This window comes from Dermacentor variabilis, chromosome 8, assembly GCF_050947875.1.
Source record: "Dermacentor variabilis isolate Ectoservices chromosome 8, ASM5094787v1, whole genome shotgun sequence".
In the NCBI taxonomy this organism is placed as follows: domain Eukaryota; kingdom Metazoa; phylum Arthropoda; class Arachnida; order Ixodida; family Ixodidae; genus Dermacentor; species Dermacentor variabilis.
The window spans coordinates 45,736,931-45,758,943 of NC_134575.1; the positions used below are offsets into that span (position 1 = coordinate 45,736,931).

A 22,013-nucleotide genomic window follows, 5' to 3' on the forward strand; every position below is an offset into this window, starting at 1 on the left:
GGCGCGACGGAAGTTGACATGGGAAGTGACGTCTCGGATGCCAGCGTGTCTTGAGGGCAGCAATGGCGGACAGCGGCGGCGATCGTGGCGGTGTCGTAGCTTCCAACGTCGCCCCTGCCGACTCTCCGACGTCCGGCGACGGCCAAGACTCAAAGAAATCAGACATGGGAGACGTGAGTGACGTCTGTCTCGTTTCCGAAGTCAGAGTAGTTGTCTTTTGACGTCCAACGCCACGCGCAGTTTCGGGTTCTGCGATCCTTAGGTGGTGGGTTTGGTTGTCAACGTCGTTCCATTCCTACGCGTTCGAATCCGGGTCTGGTGCTATTGCTTTTAAAGCGACCTTTGAACTCATTTTTTTTCTGCGATGCACTTTGGCTCGAAAGCTGACCCTACCGACACGAGTCGCTAGATGCAAATGATCGTTTTCGCGCTCGACTCGCCGCCTTCTTTTTTTTGTTGCGGCAATCCGCTTCCGCCTGCACGAGAACACACCTCTCTGGTCGGGAGGTCGTGGCGTATGCAAGCAGCTTGGTTAGGTGGTTTGCTTTTGTTTTTCTTAACCCAGTTGCGAACCATCGCGCAGTCCTTGATGGCCTTCGCCGTCCCTGTTCTTTTTTTCTTAGCCTGTGTACGGCACGCCTCGTTTACCCCGCAGCGATCGCGCTCCGGCTTGTTTGCGACGTCAACGTCGACGCGCGCCGGTGCGCTGCCTCGTCGGGACAAGCTTGTGCACCTTGCACGACCCGCAGTGATGTTTACTCACATCTTTCTTCGTCGCGAAGACTGGCGGTAGCTGGCGTCATGACTCGACAGCCGAGCCACATCAGCCATCTGAAAAACCGGCACACGGGAAGCATAAAAGGTCACACTTGCGGGTGTGAGAAAGCGAAACTAGTCGTGGATGGACGGTGCTATGCGAGATTTTTTTTACTACGCCCAACGTGGGGAGAACGCGCGGTCAGACTTTCGCACTCCGGAATTTAAACGTGATTTACAGGGATCTCTCATTTTTTTTTTTCAAAAGTTTCTTCGGAGCAGCTGCGCGGCCTTTTTACATGCGCACAAAGATGTCAGCTTAGTTCTACTTTTCTTTCTTTATTTTTATTTTAGGCGACGGACGTCCCCGTAGAATGGAGCGCGACTTGAAAGGTGGCTAACGAGGGCGCGCCACTTGAAGCGGGTGTTTTGGTGGCGCCTGGTTTACGGACCTTTTGTGGGTCGTTTCGCGCAAGAACAAATGCTTAAAGGAAGCGTCATGCAGGCGCACTTAACTAAAGAGGGCAGAAGTAGTTTAAGAACTAATTTTTGCCCGAGAGCGCAAGCCTTTCAGGCTATACCGACTCGGAAGGAGAGCTCCACTTTGCTAATTGTCAACCCAGTCAGCATCATGCGCGTCTCTCGAACTCGGAGAAGGAGAATTTGTGTGTACATGCGCTAGCCAGTTACGTTGGTTTATTTCAGTGACGTCACGGCGGAGACGAACTCTTTTCAGTGTCGGCGTCTCGCGGGAACTATGTTTTGGAGCGCGGAGGCACAGACGACAAGTGCAGTGCGGTTTTTCTGGGCGGAGCTTGTGCTGAATTCTGAGGTGGTGTGTAGGGTAACAGGCTAATCATGCGTACACCGTACATACGAGCTTGTGCCGAATTCTGAGGTGGTGTGTAGGGTAACAGGGTAATTGTGCGTACACGCGTGCGGTCGATCACCCTGCCCTTCCTCCTCCTCATTAGGTGGTGTAGCTTGAATAGTGTCCTAAAAAAATTTGCATACCTTCAGTGCAGGCTGTTCCGTCGCTGCAGGCAGCTCAGCTGGCACTGCAAATCTCAGTTGCGTCCTCTCTGCTGTGTTGTGTGTGCCAAAATGTTGCTTTGCCAAGGACAGCGTCTGCCTTTGGTGTATTCACTTGCTTCAACCATGGCCTCCGAGACTGCGTGCGTTGGCAGCTTTTGCTCTGACCGTCCCATTCGGCACGCTCCCCAGCACAAAAGTGCAATCTGGTGTGCGCGCCCATCTGGCCCAAGGTGGCACTGTTAGCCTAGGGCTCTGGCGTCCGTGGGCGCGGCTGTAGAAGGCAGACCGCGCTAGGTCTCAACATGCGCATTGCTTATCTTTTCAAGCATTGCAGAAGATTTTTGCAGCATATATCGTAGGCACTTTTTCAGCTTTGCCTCAAACATTTTGCTGTCTTAACTTCTTAGTCCTTTTGTGCCTTTTTATATCCTTACCGCTGATTTTGTAGTAACCTATAGTCTGTACTTATGTTTATAATAACTTTTTCTAAACAAATTATATGTGGTTTCACACACCATCCATTGTCTGTGAAGTAGCTTGTCATAGATAGCAGAGTTTAATTGCTGTCTACCTAGTTTCTTTTTCTTTGCAATTGACATTGCAGTGATTCTGCAGCTGCTATGGCAATTTTCGTGTTTGTACACCTACTCTGTAGTGCTATGATGTTCGTAATATTTATGAGTATCTTTCCCTACCTACTTTTTCCTATTTTGAGTTTGATGTAGCATTCTATTCCATTGTGTGAATAAAGCTTGTGTTGTGTTGATGCCTTTTGTGCCTTGTTGAATGACGCTTGTTTTACATTAATGTAGCCATAATTTTCTATTCTTTATTTTGTATTGACTGTATTGATATTGCAAGCTATTTATGCAGTGCAAGTAAGGCTTTTTGTTACGTGATGCTTCCTTTTTTTGCTTTGTTGAAGAACGCTTGTATTACGTTAACGTATTCTCCCTTTCCCAATGCCTCCTGAAGGCATAAGATGTTCATAAATAAATATATCAAAAGACAAACATGCCATAAGCAGACGTGGAATATTGACTACTTTGTATTTGACATAATTAACTTTTAATCAATGCTATTTTTAGGCGTGATAACGCCTGCTTGGACAATGACTACATGTGCCTGTAAAGTAGTAAATAATTGCATAATTTATCATATTGTGCTCGTTGCACGATTTCCCACTCCTCAGCTTTGAGACTGCGGCACGTAGCAGTTACTGGCATGCCAACACAGGCAGCAAAGCACTGTTAGTATACACCTTGTATAGTATTGTTGGTACTCACATGCTCCGGTTCTTATTAATAATATTTTTGCTTCATCTTTTGTGGATGCTGATAATAGAGAAAAAAGCTCATTAGAGAGGAATTTAGCAAACTAACCTTCATTTCTAAAAGTGCAGATAGCTTTCATCTGTAGAGAATAAATGTGTTCCTAAGTGTTCACACTGCTGCCGTCATTGCTGCGCAGCCTTTACGGCAAAGCACGTAGTGCGACTGGAAGCGCTCGAAAAGCTTAAAACGTGTCTATTAACAGTGTCCTGGGAGAACGATCGTTCATAGAATTTTGTTTAGCGCTTAAAGGAACCCTAAAAAGAAAAGCTATTTGAGCTGCATTAGTAAAGGAACCCTAAGAAGAAAAGCTATTTGAGCTGCATTAGTAAAGGAACCCTAAGAAGAAAAGCTATTTGAGCTACATTAGTACATTTGTCTTCTGCAATACCAACTAAAGCTACCCGTACCGCGAGACAATGCTAGGTTGGCCCGAAAAGACGCCAAAGCAAGAAGGTAGAAGGCGATGCTGCTTTGAAGTTCCCACACCAGCTGCCCCATGACATCATGGATTTTGACGGCGGCGTCTTTGGCCTATATAAGTTTTTATTAGTAAACGTGGGCTATACTGTATTCTAAATGACCCAAAAGCAGAACTTGGCAAGTTTCCAGAATTTTCACAAAAACAGCTCAGGTTAGAGCAAACACCGTAAAATCCATGACATTAACACTGACATACCAGCTCTGGGTTTCTGGCGTGAAATTGAAAAAAAATTATCCTTGCTCGTCATTTTATCTTCCACTAGTCAACCTATAAATATATATATATTACGTGAAATAAACGAAATTAGAGTTATTCAAGAAGACTTTATCAGTCATAAATATGTAGTGTTTCTCTTTAGTGTCTTTTGAAGATGTACTGATGGGCTAGTTGACAATTCATGACTTAGTTATCAGCAGCGCACTTGAAGAAACATGGGCAAAAAATAAGTAATGGCAAACAGGAAGTGCTAATTTTTTTAATACTTCATTTTTTGTGTCCTTATTTTTCTTCAAGTGTTCTGCTTATAACTAAGCTATATTTATAGGAAATGTTAGCAGCAATGCATAGAAATATTTTAAAGCATGTTGGATAATTAAAGGCTAAATGACAATTACTAAGCCTTTATTTTTTTGCCTGTCTATAGGCATTGTTAAAACTCTCACGAAGTTCCCCCATGCCTAAAAAAAAAAGCAAAAGGTGGTGGCAATTCTATATTTGTAGAGAATGGGGGCCGTGTTATGAGGGACGCGCACCAAAAGCTTCAAAAGCATATTTTACAAACCATCGGGGCACTTGTCCAATGTCCTGAAAGAACTCAACATGCCATACAGTTGACACTCTGAGGGAATGAGGGGCATATTATGCATAATGCCTGGGTCAAAAACTTTGAGAGCGTCAGGTAATCGCAGTCATTGAGAAAAACTCCTTAAGCAAGTGCCTGAAGTTGTGATGTGGCCATTAGCTATGTTTCCCAGTGTCCTGAGAGAACTCTACATACTATCGAGTTTGAATTTTTTGAAAGTATGAAGCATAGTAAGTGCAATGTGTAGTGAAATGTCAACATTTCATGGCATAATGATGAGCTTTGGAAATAAATACTCAACCCTCATTTTCTCAAATGTTCTTATATGTTATACGAGGTTCATAGTCGATTTTGCCAGTGTCTTCCCTGAAATAAATGAGGTGTACCTTGTATATATGTTGTGAAAATTCGGGTAATGTCATGTCTAATGTGTAGGCAAAGGACGAAGTATCTGAAATAATTTCAGCCTTCACAGTAAATTACATGTCCAAGCGCTCCAGAGCGTTACAAATGTGTTTCATTAATGGCACAGAATTTAGCTCAGTGTACTGAGAGAACTGTACTTGCCACCAAGATCGAATTCGGTGAAAATGGAGGGAATGTTATGGCCAATGAGCATGCGAAGTAAAATGCGAGTTGTTAAATTATAGTCATTGAAAAAATTGCTTCAGCAGGAGCTTGACAGTGTGAGTGCACTGTTATTGTTTTCTAGTGTCCTAGTTGTGCACCACACCAAGCTCAAGTTCAGCAAAAACGGGGCTCATATTGGGTATGATGCATGAAGATGTTTAACGTTTCTAATGATCGCAATTAATTACTGGAATACTTTATCGTTTTCTCCCTATTTTTGCACATTCCACGAGGAACGGTATATTTAGCTGATGACCTCGGCGAACTAAATGACATACTTGTTTGATATTTGGTGAAAATAATCAGGGAGGGGGGGGGGAAATGTGTTGGCAAAATTGAGAGTATGTGGGTCACTTCCGGCCTTTCGAATAAATTATGCGTGCAAGTGCTCCGGAACATTACAAGTTTGTTTTATGAACTGCACCGAATTTAGCCCGCCATCCTAGAACTGCCACCGCGATGAAATTGGGTTTAAAAGAAAGAAAGAGGGTTGAGTGGGCGGCATTATAGCCAACGCGTATGCGTAGTTAAATGTGTGTTCGTAAATTACAGCCTTTGTAATTGCAGCCGGTGTGATTCATTGTGTGCTCGAATCCGCTATGCTTCCCAATATCCCAAGAAGGCTACAACACACCGTGTTCATATTCAGTGGACTCCTGCTATGGTTGCTTAGTGGCTTTGATGTTGGGCTGCTAAGTGTGAGGCTGCGGTATCAAATCCTGGCTGCAGTGGCCGCATTTTGAGGGGGGCGAAATGCAAAAACGCCTGTGTACCGTGCATTATGTGCACCTTAAAAGAAGCGCAGGTGGTCGAAGTCATTCCGGAGTCCCCCACTACGACATGCCTCATAATCACATTGTAGTTTCGGTACTTAGAACCCCAGAATATAATCTTAATTTAATGCTTGGGGAAAATTGGAGGTGTGTTACGCACAATGTGTGGAGAAGCGTTAAGATTTCTGGAATAACTGGAAGCTTTGCAAATGAAATTTGAACCGTCGTTTTCTCCCTTACCATGCGTTATGCGAGATGCTTGTGGTGTCCTTGATGAACTAAGGAACGTAAGTAGGCAAAGTCCAAAGTTCAATTGAGCACCCCATCCTTGGAAGACTATAAGCCACCGAAGTAAAATTTGGTTGGATGGTGGAACATTATGGCTGATGTGCATGTGAATTTAAATGTGTGTGGGTGAAGTACAATCTTGGCTTAAAATTCCTTAAGCAAAAGTAAGAACAGCTGGGGGAGTTAGTGTGGTAACATGATGAAACAGTACTAAAGAGGAACGCAAAGTGTATAAACAAATGGCATTTTAATGCTCGAATGCATTGTATGTCGTCAACAGTGCAAACAGGCTAGTCCTATGCTGGCATTGTTTTAAATTTTCTGTGTTAATTATAAGCAATTAAAGTTCGTAATGCAACAGCTTAATGAGAATAGTTATGACTCTGTACCAAGGGTGTTGTGCTGTTTGTGACACATCAGGCGTGGCTCGCATGGTGCTTGACAGTGTCATATTTAGATTTGCAAAACTGTGGCCTATGGTGGGTTTATGTTGTACTGTTTTGGTTTCATTTGTTTGTTTGCATCATCAGCCGCAGGACCTGAGGGGAGGCAAACCTGAGCTGAGTGCATGCAACGACCCTGTACAGGAGCTGCTCAACATGGCAGCTGGCGCTGTCAATCAGATGGAGACAACTCACACGTGAGTCTTTGCTGTCACTTGTTGGAGAGGTCGATAGGAGAAGACTGTTTTTGGATGTCGATGAAATTTTGTACTTGCAGAGATTTATACGTACTTGCCAACTATCCTGAATTTTCCATAATGTTCATGTAATCGAGCTTGTACTACAATTTTACGAATGTTTCATCAAGTGTAATGAGAAGTGAACTCTGAAAGCGAAAAAATTTCCCCCTTCAGTCTCCAGCCATGCCCTTCGAAGTATTCTGATTGTGAAATCTTTCTGTTTGTTTGCTGCGTCTAAACATGAATTGTCGTTTATAAAATGCTTATGTATCTCACAAGTGCGTACCATTACCCCTCCACCCCCTTCTGGTTTTGTCCTCAGCATTTTTACAAATTTCAAACTTCGCGATTTGGCAAAAACAAAGAAGCTACCAGAAAAAAAAGTGACTTTATTTTGCTGTTTATAAAGTATAAAGTATTTATAAAGACTTCAAGGAACTGTGCTCAAATGCCAGTTAATCAGTGTATTGTAAATCACACACTGAATCCACAGCTGCTACAACCTGGAATATTTCATCCCTTGACACTTCATCCTTCTCTTCTATTTTTATTTCATCTTTCCCCCTAATCATCTGGAATAGTATGTTGGGCATTTCGCTAAGCTAACATCTCCACACCTCATTAAAGTCTTTCTCTCTCTTTCTCTTTCAAAGCCATAGTTGCGTCTTGTATTATGAGCCAAGCTATGATTTATAGTCGTTTGACTTGAAATGGCCAACTTGCTGACGAAGTGTTTTTAATTGAATAACATTTTCGCGTGTATGTCATAAAGGGATGCATCTGTTCTCATTGCTAAAAAAAAGAAAAGAAAGAAATATCTTGTCTCTGCTCTACTCGGATCTGTTTCATCAAGACTGCATTTAAACGTTGTGCATGAAGATGTGGTTCCTAACTCATATTTGCTGTGGGGAAGTGTTGTAGCACGCTGGTTTTGCAGCGTGTGTTGCTTCGACTGGTGCTTGAAATAGCAAGATGCTGCTTTTGTTGCGCACTTCCACAGGAAGCAGTGTCTTGGTGGCGGTGACGAGGCGGAAGCCCGCAAAGATGCCCACAAGCACGTTCCTGGCCCTCTTCAGGCGATGTGAGCAGTCCCTGTTCCTTCTTTCCAAGCTGCGCTGACACGACTGTTTTTGATTTGCTTTTTTTTTCTTTGACACGAAGCTCATGTGTGTTGCTTTGAGTTGCTAAAATCAGTGAACCAAATAGTCAGTGAGCTAGCTAATCGATCAGTTATCAAAAAGGCATTCACTCATCCAATGTACGTTTCGATATCTATACATTTTATCTGTTGCCATCATCATCAGCAGCAGCCTGGTTATGCCCACTGCAGGGCAAAGGCCTCTCCCGTACTTCTCCAACTACCCCAGTCATGTACTAATTGTGGCCATGTTGTCCCTGCAAACTTCTTAATCTCATCCGCCCACCTAACTTTCTGCTGCCCCCTGCTACGCTTCCCTTCCCTTGGAATCCAATCCGTAACCCTTAATGACCATCGGTGATCTTCCCTCCTCATTACATCTCCTGCTTAAGCCCATTTCTTTTTCTTGATTTCAACTAAGATGTCATTAACTCGTGTTTGTTCCCTGGCCCAATCTGCTCGCTTCTTATCCCTTAATGTTACACCCATCATTCTTCTTTCCATAGCTTGTTGCGTCGTCCTCAATTTAAGTAGAACCCTTTTCGTAAGCCTCCAGGTTTCTGCCCCGTACGTGAGTACTGGTAAGACACAGCTGTTATACACTTTTCTCTTGAGGGATAATGGCAACCTGCTGCTCATGATCTGAGAATGCCTGCCAAACGCACCCCAGCCCATTCTTATTCTTCTGATTATTTCAGTCTCATGATCCGGATCCGCGGTCACTACCTGCCCTAAGTAGATGTATTCCCTTACCACTTCCAGTGCCTCGCTACCTATTGTAAACTGCTGTTCTCTTCCAAGACTGTTAAACATTACTTTAGTTTTCTGCAGACTAATTTTTAGACCCACCCTTCTGCTTTGCCTCTCCAGGTCAGTGAGCATGCATTGCAGTTGGTCCCCCCGAGTTACTAAGCAAGGCAATATCGTCAGCGAATCGCAAGTTTCTAAGGTATTCTCCATTAACTCTTATCCCCAATTCTTCCCAATCCAGGTCTCTGAATACCTCCTGTAAGCACGCTGTCCCCCTGTAAACATGCTGTAAACACGCTGCATCTATTGTACGTATGTTTAAAAAGTCCTATTAGAAAATGCTAGCGAAAGCCACCCATAATAATTTAATATGATAGTTGTTTCTATGATCTTGGTTTTGATTCACAGGAAGCTGATGCGTCGTGATGTCATGACACACTGCTTCTCTCCGTCACTGTAGTCGCTGCAGCTGCCACGACCAGCAAGAACACGTGTCACATGCTTGCATCGGTGTGCCATGCATTTCAAAGGCCATGCGCAGGCTTCGCGGCGCTAGGTGGCGCTAATCAGTCGAGAGATGACAAGAACTGCAGGTTCCGCACTGCCTTTGTGCAAATCGGAAACAGGATTTGCCGATTCATTCAGTAAATAAAAGTGTGTTGACGTAGTAAGCATTTGTTGTTTTCTTGATAACCATTGATAATTCGACGTCGGATTAATTCAGACATTCTTTTTGATTCCTTAAAACCTGAATTAACAAGGCTGTACTGTATGTACGTGCATACATACATACATACCTATTAAAGGGAAAATCAGACATCCACCCATTCGTAGCGTTTGCCACAAAGGAATTACTTCTCTCCACCTTGCGGGTTTCCACAGAACTATTATGTCATACATACATACGTCCTGCACATGGGACTGTATTCCTTGTAGTAGCTCATTGAGGGGTTGGCTTTTTTGCAGTCATTGTCACCTGGTGATTCAGCTCACCTCATATTGAAGTGTGGAAGTTAGGGGCTGGGGGGGGGGTGTGGAGGGGTGGGGGGGGCAAATAAACAAGTCATGTTACAACGTGCTGTGGTAATTTCAAGACAATGCTGCATTGTATCTGTGCAAATATGGCAATTGCAACTATGCTCGTACTAAATGTGCCGCACACTCTTGATTTTCACTCTTTATTTTTTGCATTCTCCCAGGGCCCTGTCGCTGGACGACATACGGGCAAGCCTGGAGAACATTGTGCAACAGCATTGCTTGTCGCAGTCATCTCACATGAGGAACTTACCTGGGTGAGGAATCTTTGGAGCCTGCGTTTTACAATATTTTTTTTTTAAATTGAGAGCAGCTTTCTGGAATGCATTCAACAACACTTGGTCGCCTTATGAGGCACTTTGAGTATGGTGCAATATTCCTTATTAAACACTGCTACTCTGTACTACTTGCCATATCATCATGTGTGTAAGCTTCCTTAAAGAGATACTAAAGTGAAAAATGATTTCTTCGGCGTCAGAAAATTTCCTTTCTACAACACCAAAAACACCACTCTTACAACGATAAGACGTTTGGTAAGCCAGAAAAAGCTCAAGAACGAAATATGGCGTGCCGACAACTACTTAAGTTCCTGCACGTGGTAGCTGTGACGTCTTGGATTCTGATGACGTTTTCTAGGGCCTACTAATTATATACAGCAGTACAGATTGACTACAGTGTGTTCTAAAGGAACCAAATATTAAACATGGCACTTTTCGGGAACCTTTACTCAGCCAACGCGGCCCAAATGCGAAAACATACTTTGGAACCCCTGACGTCACACTGACGTGCCGGCGCTGGGGTTTCGGCACGAAATTCGAATACTGATACTTGGACCTTCATTTTCTCATCTAATAATCAAACTATTTTTTTGAAATGACTGCCTGCAGGGTTCTCAAACAATCCTTCATTAGTCTAAACTGATTTATTGTTTCGCTTTAGTGTCCCTTTAAACTGCACCTGCACTTTACACTGCACTTTACAGTGCACTTTACACTTTACAGTGCCTGGAAAATAAATGTTTGTGCAAAATTACCAAGTCCAAATATCCATATGCAAAAAAAAAAAATGGTGGTCTAAATTTATTCTAACAAGCCTGTAAAATTATCCATTAATGTCAAAGCTCTTGCTCTAGAAATAGTGTGTGTTTGGGCATTATGTACTGCTTTCACAGCTGCTAGCTATTAATGTCGAACAGGATGCTGCAGTGAAAGTGATAAAGGCTGAACAGACAAAAACACTGTTGTCCTGCAAGCTGTGTTCTGTGCCGATAATTGCGCAGGGTTGAATTTCGCAGTTGTATGAGCAAATTTTTTTTTTCTTGAAGGTTGTAATAGAAGGTGCTGCTTTTACATATATGCAGGGGTGGATTACATGCACAAAACAGCAGTGCTGTGCCGACAGCATTCGGTGAATTACGTGGCTAGGTTACTCTGAAATCGCTCAACATGTACTGGGCGCATATTTTTAGCTTCTCTTACGTAAGGACCATCTTGGTATGCCCTTTGCTGTGGTAATTGTCTCATCACCATGGCGATCAGCGCCATAAGTTGTGGCCTGCCTGAGGAGCCTTGAGTGGCCATTGCTGTCGAACCCCACGATAACGAAAGCCTAAGACAACGAAATTTGTGTCGCAACAAGATATTTTCGTATCCTTTATGAAAGCTCGTAGGATTCATTGTACATCATATCTCTTGACAACGGAACGTCACTAAACTGTAAGCCTGCGTCAACAAAGTCTGCGAGAACATTAGGCCCCATATTAATATTATCTACCCACGTAACACTAACAGAGTACAAAAAGCGCTCAAATCCACTTTCTCCCCGCTCCAATTTCTTTTTAAATGCCGTCGCAGTGCGACTGCGAGGCTGCCGCCATACTTGCTTACAAAAACATCCGAATGCCGGAAGTCATCGCACGCACCAGAAACACGTCATGGCCTCTCATCTTCGTGGTCCGTTTCAAATAGCATGGCCGAACGTTGCATACTTAGTGCTGTGCATAATCTGCAGCTCGGTGAAAAAAGTGCAGCAATAACAGGAATCAACGCCCAACCGACGTGAACTTGTTGATGGTGCTTGAAATGGCGGCACCCTTCTGGCCATGTTTGAGCGACCGTCCGAGAATGTGCGTCCCCTGCTGCAAGAACGCTAGTTCCAGTACCAACCACCCAACGGGCACCGTGCGCGGTTTCAATGTTGGTGGACATAAGATTTGCGTGAAGGGGCCATGTTCTCGGTAGATTCCTTTCAGGGATAAGAGATTCGATCACTTTCGTGCTTGACACCGGACGCGTTGGTGTCTGCGGGCGACTGAGTGCACTGGAAGAACACTGTTGTGGGCATGACGACCACTGTCGCTCCACGCCCGGTTCGGAGTTACGCGAAATCTCGTGAAGGTGATCTTATCTGCAAAAGCGATCGTCCGAGAATACCGACACCGACATATGGGGCATACTTTGTGCAGTCTGCAATACTATTCTATAGCCTCTAGCAAAGCTTGCCAAAGTAGGCTAATGGAATTATGACGCTAAAGTTTTTTTTGACGACGCATTCCCTGTCTGTGCTGTCTCATTTTGCTACAACGAAATTCTTCAAAGGAAATTTTGTTTTTCACTCTGCCTGCTGACTTCGTTATTGCGGGGTTCAAATGTGTTTGTGACTGTAGTTATAACGAGGATGCGGAATATCATGCAGCAGTTTGCAAGTTGAACTGGCGCAGTAATCCAGCTTGTTTGTTTTTCATTCCCTGGCTTGTCATAATGTAATTTGTTTTTGTTTGGAGTGAACTTTAAAGTTGAGATTACATTTATCAATATTTTGTCTTGATCTGCTGTCATATGACCTGCCAGCTAATGAACACTGCTAACAAAAGACGAAAAAGAAAATGACAGGACAACAAATAAATTGTTTGTTTATAAATAAATCTTCCATGACAGATTATCTGTGTAAGCCTGCAAGGAGGGAGAAGGTTCATAAAAGGGAAAATTGTCGTCCACCGGAATTCAGCACGAAACTGCAGTCAATTTTTCTTTCACAAACCTTCCTCCACCTTGTAGGATGATCTGCTGTATTCAGTGCCCTGGTTTTCAAGTTGTTGATTAATTCGGCCTCACTCTGTGATCTGCTAGCCTCCCATTTAGCTAAGATGTTAGGACTTCTCAGGAATGGCATTGGTCCCAGGTTCAATCCCTGGACCAGGACAAATTTTTCTTCAAATTTTTTTTTTGGCGAAACCCATAATTCACTGTCGTTCTTTGTAACTGCTTCCGAGTGCAATAAAACGCACACACATACACAAACACCCAAGAAAGGCCTCGTCTTTCCACACAAACGTTTGTGTGAAAAGATGGCTTTCTTGTGTGTGTGCGTGCATGTGTGTGTGTGCATGTGTGTGTGTGTGTGTGTGTGTGTGTGTGTGTGTGTGTGTGTGTGTGTGTGTGTGTGTGTGTGTGTGTGTGTGAGAGAGAGAGAGAGAGAGAGAGAGAGAGATCACGTGCATGCTTGGGCGTGTTTTATTGCACCCTGATGATGTTGCCAAGATGAATTAACTATTAGCCCGCTACAAGTTCTGTCTGGGTGCCCTTTGTAGTCTGATGCTACAGTAGGGCGGATGCCAATTTTCTCCTTTCATAATAAATGTCCCAGAGAAATGCTGCGGCGACTGGACGACGCTGGCAAGGCCGTGGTCGCCTCGCACTCTCTGGCCGCCTACCTCTCCACGCTGGAAGCCGCTGTGTTGCGCAAGGTGACGGCACGCATCGTCTCCGACACAGGGCTCTGGGTGTCGCGTCTCTTTAGGTAAGGGGCCGGGAATGGCTGCACCTCTACAATAGCGAATTCATACCTGCCAACTCTCCCAAATTTTTCGTAAAGTTTGCGAATTTGGGCTCGTTATGTGATTTCACGAATGTTGCGCCATGTTTTATGAAAGGTAAATTCTGTTAATGAATACGCTGGGTTGTTTAAAGATGGGGAGGGAGGCACAAGATTGAAAAAAGAAGAAGAAATTCGTGCCAAATTGTGGCAGTGAGAGACACTGTACTATACCGTTAAGGTACTTTCTTTGAGCAAATTTATTCACTACATGTTCCTGAAGCGAGCAAAATCGACAGCAGCAAAGTTGCTTAGAAAGTCTGTGCGATCTAAAGACATAAGCACTTACGTATGCCGAGAATAGCGTGCGCTGAGGGCAAAGTCCTTAAGAATGCTTTCCTTGACAGCGCTGTCAAGGAAAGCAGTCGCCCTGACGAATGCAACTTGTTCCTTGCTGAAACGGTGGGCTCCACAGGCACCTCTTGTTCAACACACCCTTGATTACTCCAGTGACGATCTTTCTGTGTTTTCTTGGGCTCGTGCGCCCGCCATTGTCCTCATTTTTGTTCACGTGTGCAGGTTCTTCGACTCGTCCGTGTTCTTCCACGAGGAGTCGCGGGAAGGGCTGGTGCGCGTCTGCCGCCTTGCCCTGCACGCCAAGTACCCACGCCTGGCCCAGGGAGAGGGTTACCAGGCGCTGGCCTCGCGACCCCCCGTGCTGTACATCGGGGCCCACACTCGCACCAGCCTTGGACACCACCTCTGTTCACAGGTAAGCGTCGGAGCGAATATCTGTTTGGCAAGGGAAAGCACAGTTGAACATGGATATACCGATGTTGTGGGTACACTCTTCCAAAAAAGTTTGCCCCCTTTGGGGCTTGTCTTGTCCCACAACAGTAATCGTCAGCTGTCTCGCCCTTGTTTCCTTCCTTTAACGCTGGAGCCCGGTACTTCCAGGTCAGGGGCGGCGTGCGTGTTATCAGTGTGACATAGCATTTTCGACAGAAAAGTAGTAAGCACCGAGTTTTGAAGGAAGGAAATGCAAGCAAGCCAGATGACGATTATCGTTGTGGGACGAGGTACGCCCCAAAGGGGGTAAACTTAAGAGGGAGCTTTAGCTTGGGCCCAACTCTGATGTGGCCTATTCACATACATGTAAAATGCAAAAAATGATTTTCTGAGATAAGCCCCAGACCGATTTTAATGAAATTTGTTGTATTTGAGAGAGAAAGCTATATTCTAGTGACTGTTGGAAGCAGAATTTAAATTTAAGAGACTGAAATTTGTTAAAAGAATTATCAAAAATTCGAAAGTTCAATAAGATGCACGAAGTTTATAAATGAATATCTTTGCATCAAGAACAGATATCACCGTTCTGTAAATGGCACCCATTAGATCATTCAAAGTGGACAAATTCGATATGTCAATTTATATCTTATGTGAATTTGTTACGTTGTGTACAAGGGTTCTGAAAAAGCTGTATTTCCATATTACTGAATTTTTTTAGATTCATGTGTAACAATTTTGTCCACTTTAGATGTACTATCAGATGCAATTCACCGAATTGTGATATCATTTTTCCTTGCTGTGTTAGAGAGTTGTAAACTTGACAGCATCTGTTTTCTGAAAATTTTCTATTTTTGCCAATTTTTAATAAAAGAATTGGCGATCTAAATCAAAAATTCGAAACTAACAGTCACTAGATATTAAGTTTTTCTTTTGAATGCAACAAACGTCGTTAAATTTGGTGCAGTGGTTGCCGAGAAAAATAAATTCTCGTTTTACATGTATTTAGATAGGGACACCTGAGCTAAAGCGTCCTCTTAAGGGTGTATGTTAAACTGTTGCTCAAGTTTTATGGTAAACGAAAAGAAAAAGAAAATGGGACAAAGTGCGCTGTTCTGTCCTCTTTTTTTTCTTTTCTTCTGAAGCTTTAGCTGACCATTGCTATCTACTTCACTCACATTTCACGTGCTGAGGCACTACAGAGACCTGCGTCGACTTCACATTTTCCATGAGTGTGTCCTAGCACGTCTACTAGAGATGCGAGTGGCGCGTAGTTAGCTTGGCTGCTAAATAACAAAGAAGTTGTTGGTCTTGCTTGCTCTAGTGTTTATGCTCAGGGGACACATGCAAATTGTTAGAATACATTGGTCTGGGTGGCTCACTTAAACCTCACTTATAACAAAACTGCGTGTGAGCATATTATGGCTTTACTGAATTGTTCAGTACTTACCTTGTGGGCCAGTGGCTATGACAATCTGGTACCGAGTACGAGGTCGCGGGTCTGAGTCCCAGCTGCGGGGGTCGCATTTTGATAGGGCAGAATGCAGAAATGCATGTGTGTAGTTAGATTTAGGTGGGCGGTAAAGGACCCCGGGTAGTCAAAGTTAATTTGGTGCACTCCATTACACTGTCCCTCATAAGCCACCGGCCAGTTTTACAACATTAAACCCTGAAATTTCCTTCACTTTTTATTTTTATTAGGCAGTGACAAATGAATATACAGTGAAACTTCATTAAACCGTAGTTGGCCGGAGCTCAGAAAAAGGACGTGCTAAATGGTAGAACTGTTTAACGAAAATAGCATGAGATCGCCCACTTACCTATCGAAAACGGAACACAGAACTCGGAGAGAGTGCGATGAAAGGGTAAAAAACATACAGTATTTATTCGCTTCGTGTGACAAAAGTGTTATTTTCGTTTGATGCCGCGGCGGCCTAGCACGACCACAGTGGCCCCAACCTTACTTTTCAGCCCGCCCCCTCTTCTCAGCAAACACTCGCACAGCAGATTCGTCGTTGGTGTTACGTATTTTCCGTGCACGCGTGCGATAGAGCTGTGGTAGTCCCGGGGCACCTTTTTCATTGCCGTGCCGGGTGCTGTTCTCGTCGCGACAATTGCATTCATGAGGCTGACGTAACGCACAGCTTCTGCCACTGTCGGGCCTGAATCGCCTGTGCTGTCGCTTTCCATGTCGTTCTCATCACTGTCGCTAGTTGACACTTCGGCAACAACAGAGGCAATGATGGCGAAAAGTCGAACCTCGTAGTTGACATCTCTTTGCAGTCGCAGCGGCTCTGCTGAGCTACTTCTTCGCATTCCAAATGCCACACACTGTAGTCAACAGTACCAACTTCTTCGTGTCATGTTCGATAGCACGGATGATGTCTAATTTTTCTTCTATGCTGAGCACCCGGCGCCTTTCTTACCCGAGCTTCGGCATGACGCGAGTCCTTGCTTGCACAATGCCAGAACACTCTCTGGCACGGCGCTGAAATGATGTTGACGTTGATATGGCTTCATGCGCAAACGCACAGAGCGCTTGGAGGCCGTTGTTTCGATCTCTGAGGTTTGTTGTTTTGCTGGGCCGCCCGATGGAGATGACGCACTGCCGTGTTTGTGCGACAAAAGTGGAAACGCTACATTTTAACCGATGCGTACGCAGTAAGTTGGTACGGTTTATGCGGATACAAAACACATTATGTTCTATGACCGCTGAGTCGGGGATTTCACTTTACTACTTTAAAAACGAAACTACTGTTTAGACGGGTACGGTTTAACGAGGTTTTACTGTAGTCATGTCCTTATATGATGAACATGGATGTAACGAATTCTCAGATATAATGAAATGAAATTAAAATTTTGTTGGCCATCCTTTATATTGAATGAGTCTTCTGCTGCTATAACAAAACTGAATATGCAGGATTGGAGGGAAATGCAGGATGACATTTGCTACAGTGAAGTGAACATGCTCAATGCTTGGATGTCTTGTCTTAGTAGCAGAATATGTCGCATGCTCTGCAAGAGCAGCTTGGTGGTTGCTACATGTGGCACTGACATTCTGTGCAGCTGGGACTTCCGATCTCCTGCCTCAGGATGATTCCCCTCACAGGGACACCTAACTCCCTCTATCAAACGGTAGGTGGTGGTCATTGTTCTACTCTGATGTACTGTTACGGGGACTGCCATGCGCAGGCAGCATCACCATTTATTCTCGGAAGTTTGTGCGATGTTGCTCTTCCTATGGGTTGGCATTCCCACCGTAGCGGTGTGCCAGGCACCTGATTCGTTGCATTGTGCTGCTTGTACATCTCGCGATTTGGTAAAATCTGTTGCTGGGTGAGTTGGTTGGAGAAGGGATGCATATCAGTGCAACTTGAAAGGAAATACTTAAAAGGGGCCTTGAAGCACATATTGAACGTAGTGAGAGATTGTTGCCAATCTGTATCCTGCATGCAGCAGGAAATTGGCAATCTCGTGTCGAAAATGGCAAGAAATCGCTTGCTGTCACTTCTGCAGGGTCATCATGCAATGTCATTGCAAGCAGCTGGACCCACTACACGACTGTTGGCTGATTTCATGATTGCGAGAACATTTTCAGTAATACTTGAAGGATACGGAAAATTTTTGCGCCATGATGTTCTGTTGGGCGACGTCTTCTATTAGTGAGGCCATTCTATGATTAGATAGAAAAGTGTTTCAAGGCCCTCTTTAAGAAGGAGGGAGCAGGAAGGATCATATCCATGAGGCAGTGTCCACATTTGTGCCTGCAACTTGTGTGTGCCAGTTCTGTCATGTGGTGGCCAAGCAAATGCAGCAGACATTGAGCTTCAGGCAACTCAAAGCCCCTGCAAACTCTGTGTTTATTTCACTTCAATGTGCTGCGCAGTGATACATATGACCCCTTTGCTGAAGGTACCATCATATTAGAAGGGACATGCGTTGTGTGTTGTTCCTGCAGCAATGCCAAAAGAATCATTTTTATTTTCTTGTAACCTATGCAGACCATAATTAAATTGTGCATGTACTTTATTTAGCCTGTGATTCAGTTGCATTTACGCAAAAACCGAACATTACTTACTGGAAAAGGAACATATATTTAATCAATCTTTAAAAATGATGATGAATTAAAAATGCACGAGGCACCATCCTACCACCCTGCCTTGCTTGCCGTGGAGTGTTGTATGCCTTGGAATAAATTTATCTAAATTTTACACATTTGTACGCAGACCATCCCAATGTACTCCTGAAGGGGTTATGTTAAAAGAAGGGTTGTACGGTCACCCACTGGTAATGCGGACTTGATGGGGACTACTAAAGAGTCCAAATAATTGGAAGTCTTAAATGCCGGATTAACTTGAAAATAAGTGACTTTATTTCACTAGTGGCCAAAAAGGTGTACCATGTTCTCGGATCGTCACTCTCAGGGACACATTCGGTTTCGTGGGACTAGCTTCGAGATGCATTGGTGTCTACGAATGACGCCATTCTTGGCAAGTGCGAAGCACGCCATCTTATCATGGTGCGGAAACGCTGTCACCCATTGACACGCCTGGTGCTAGTCGCATGGAATATTGCGAACATGAAAGTGTCTTTAAAAAAAAAAAGTCAAGTGATCATCCAAGAACACGGCCCGAGTTTGTCAAGGAATTGTTGCATCCTGCACATACACTTACTTGTGGTGTGGACATTCTATGGCCACCATGTTCTAGCAACGCCTTTTGTGCAATTCCTTCTAGTGCTTTTTACGCTTTGTCAGTGCCTAAAGCGACACTACTGACACGTTGTCGACGGGAGCAGCCAGTCACGACCGGTAGATAGGAGCAGCATAGAATTGAGCGGAAGACACTGCCACATAATCACGGCATGTGTCTTGACCATTGTCACGCTGGTGCTACAGATACAAGGAAATACCGAATTCACTTTGGCGATTCTGACATCGGCTAGGCTTAGCTAGTTTTGGTTTTGAGGAAGCACCGGCGACCATGCCGGTGATGCTTCCAAACGAAAGTATCGCTCTTTTTTGCTCGACTTGGTGGCTAAATTGGCACACGATCATGCAGTTGTCTAGAAGTCAACAACGTCGACAGGCACGTTAAAGAGCTTGACGACCGTTTTCAGCACTTCCTTGCACCTCTGCCTCCTTGCTCCACCTTGTCTTCCAGGACCTCGTGGCATTGGAGCAGAGGATGGATGAGGACGTGGCACAGGGCCGGGTGCCCACGCTGGTGGTGGTCAGCGCGGGCTCGCCAGCCATCGGCCTGGTCGATCCTCTGCAGGGACTGCAGGATCTGTGCAAGCGGCACGAGGCATGGCTGCACGTCGAGGGCCACGCGCTCGCCGCACTCTGCCTCGTCTCGGTACCCAACCTGGTACGTGTGTGTGTGGCTTCACAGTCAAACCAGAGGGGTTGAATGTGCTCTTGTACCCAGTGCTCACAGTCGGTGCACACCAAGTGCAACCTCCATAAATGAATGGATGAAAATTTTATAGACACAAAAGTAGGGGTGTGCGAGGTGTGCGAATGCTTGAACATCCCCCATTCGAATCGAATAGTGAACGTTTGAATAATTTGGTTCAGGAATCTAATGTATATTACTAGATTTTCCGAATATTTGATGTATTCGGTGTAGAGACGTGAGCAGTGCCACATGTCGCATAGGCTGTGAAGCTGCTCATGCTAGATGTCACCGAAGTGAGCGTTTCACTTCGTTTTCGGTGTAAAAAAGGCGTGGAGTGCACCGTGGATGGGTCACCTCGGGTAGTAGACTTTGTCACTGTGAGAACAGCGCTGCGTCCGCCTCCTTCGGTACAAGATTCATCTGGGTCGACAAGACCGATTAAAATGATAATGTGACATGGACAGAGGGATTGGCAACAAAAGCAGCAAGTATTTCGTGAGGCACGAGAGCATGTGCAAAGATAGAGCCGATTAGCTGCCCATAGGCATGTGGATGATGTTGTATATGCGGGGATGAACTTCACACCGCCTCAACAGCTGTCAATCTAATCCACAGGTGTGATCTCTGGAACGATCACTGATGAGCCACCCGCATGAACATAATAGTTGCAAGCATTCCGCGATGGCATGTGGCCCATCCATTAGTTCATTAGGCCTAATCCCAGTCCATTAGGCCTAATCCTAGTCCATTAGGCCTAATTGGCGCTGCTTCAGCTGGTGCCGGCAACTATAGTTAGTTTGGTGCCGTATGATGCAGGTCTATTTGCAGCAGCTACGCAACACTCCGAAAGCCGACAAACCGCCTTGAAAACAAAAGTGAACGCATGGAGTGGCTACAAAGTTTTTCATTGCTGCCGTCTTTGAGACACCGTATGGCAGCCTCTTGTTCGTGACGTTGTTCATTGACGCACATCGGTCTCTTTTTGTCGCTAGCTTCGCAAGACTAGCCATGAATGTACTTGGTGGGCACGAAAGTGTCAAGGCCAGTTGCGTGGATTTGTGTGGACGGCGGATGAGCGAGGAGGAAGGGGGGGGGTAGTGAATGTGGTGCAAATTTCCCCCAATCCTTTGGATTTGAGAGTCTTTGACTAGTGGCAAATCACGCTGAACTTGACGATGAAATGGCACGGACGGTGCCTGCTCTTTATCGTCGGCGCTTGCTATGCTAGAAACAGAGATCCAATTGCACAATGCATGGTCCTTTTGTCTGTCACGCATATTTGCCTTACGATGACCCACTTGCCATAAAGTTGGGATGGCCCTTCTGTATTTTGGAGAAAAATTGGAGAGCAGATCTTTATATGCAATAGGTAAAGGATTGCTGTGAAACGCAGGTCCACTAATAAACTGAGAACCTCATTGGTATTTAACACAAAAGAACATCACTGATTCATTAGTTTCAAAGCAAAAAAAAAAAGACTGTTGCTTTATTTTTGTGACTATAACCTGCAACAAAAATGGAAGAAATGTAACAGTAAAGTCGGGGTGCACTGTATAGGCGAACTTCAGCTTGAAGTGTGACTTCACGGCAGCGTGGGATGTGAATTTCTCCCTTAAGTATGGCTTCACAGATGTGTGGCATGTGCGGCTGTGAAGTCGCATGTTAAGGCATGTTTCTTCGCCATTTAGTTCTCTTCCCACCATTGTGTGTTGAAGCTTCCCTCTCCCCTTCAAGGTGGCCTTCTCCCCCTCTTTACAGATCACCATTTTGTGCTTAGCAGTTAGTGAATAGCGCACATGACGCCAGGAAACTAGAACTGTGGTCCCCATCAGCTGCACTTTTTATGATATTTGATATTCGATTAGAAGTCCACTATTCAGTATTCGCACACCACTACTTCAAAGGGACACTAAAGAGAGAAATAGCTTCGACTGCGTTAGTAATTCACTCTTCTACAATAAAAGCCTGTCATACAGTGAGGCTTGGTAAGCCAGAAAAGGGACAAAAACTAAGGACAAATGGCAAGGCCACCTTGAAGTTCAGATTTTGATGGCATAATGGATTTTAATGGCAGTTGCTCGGGCCTAGTAAATTTTCGTGACCCCCTTCGGTGACCCCAGTAGGGACACCTAGTGAAGGGGTCGTCATTGGGGTCACCTTGTGTGTCAGGCACATACGTGCTGTCTGGTCAAGTTCAAATTATCCGTTGAAGGCCAATTTTAGGACCGCTATAAAGAAGATTTGGGCCTGTAAAAATACACAGCACCCACCGGGACCTTCGGTTGGGATTGAATTAACCAGAGTTGAATTA

The 22,013-nt window shown here is 44.6% G+C and overlaps 1 protein-coding gene across 1 annotated transcript in view; it reads left to right on the forward strand.

Annotated features, from left to right (window-relative positions):
- Nucleotides 1–30: 30 nt before the first annotated feature.
- LOC142590195 (pyridoxal-dependent decarboxylase domain-containing protein 1) overlaps nt 31–22,013 on the forward strand; it is a 44,785-nt gene continuing 22,802 nt past the window's right edge. Inside the window, exons 1-8 of the mRNA XM_075702101.1 lie at nt 31–173; nt 6,630–6,739; nt 7,782–7,862; nt 9,869–9,961; nt 13,350–13,502; nt 14,097–14,289; nt 17,370–17,438; nt 19,466–19,672. Coding sequence (XP_075558216.1) covers nt 63–173; nt 6,630–6,739; nt 7,782–7,862; nt 9,869–9,961; nt 13,350–13,502; nt 14,097–14,289; nt 17,370–17,438; nt 19,466–19,672 — 1,017 coding nt within the window. The 5' untranslated portion in view covers nt 31–62. The remainder of the gene's footprint in view (nt 174–6,629; nt 6,740–7,781; nt 7,863–9,868; nt 9,962–13,349; nt 13,503–14,096; nt 14,290–17,369; nt 17,439–19,465; nt 19,673–22,013) is intronic.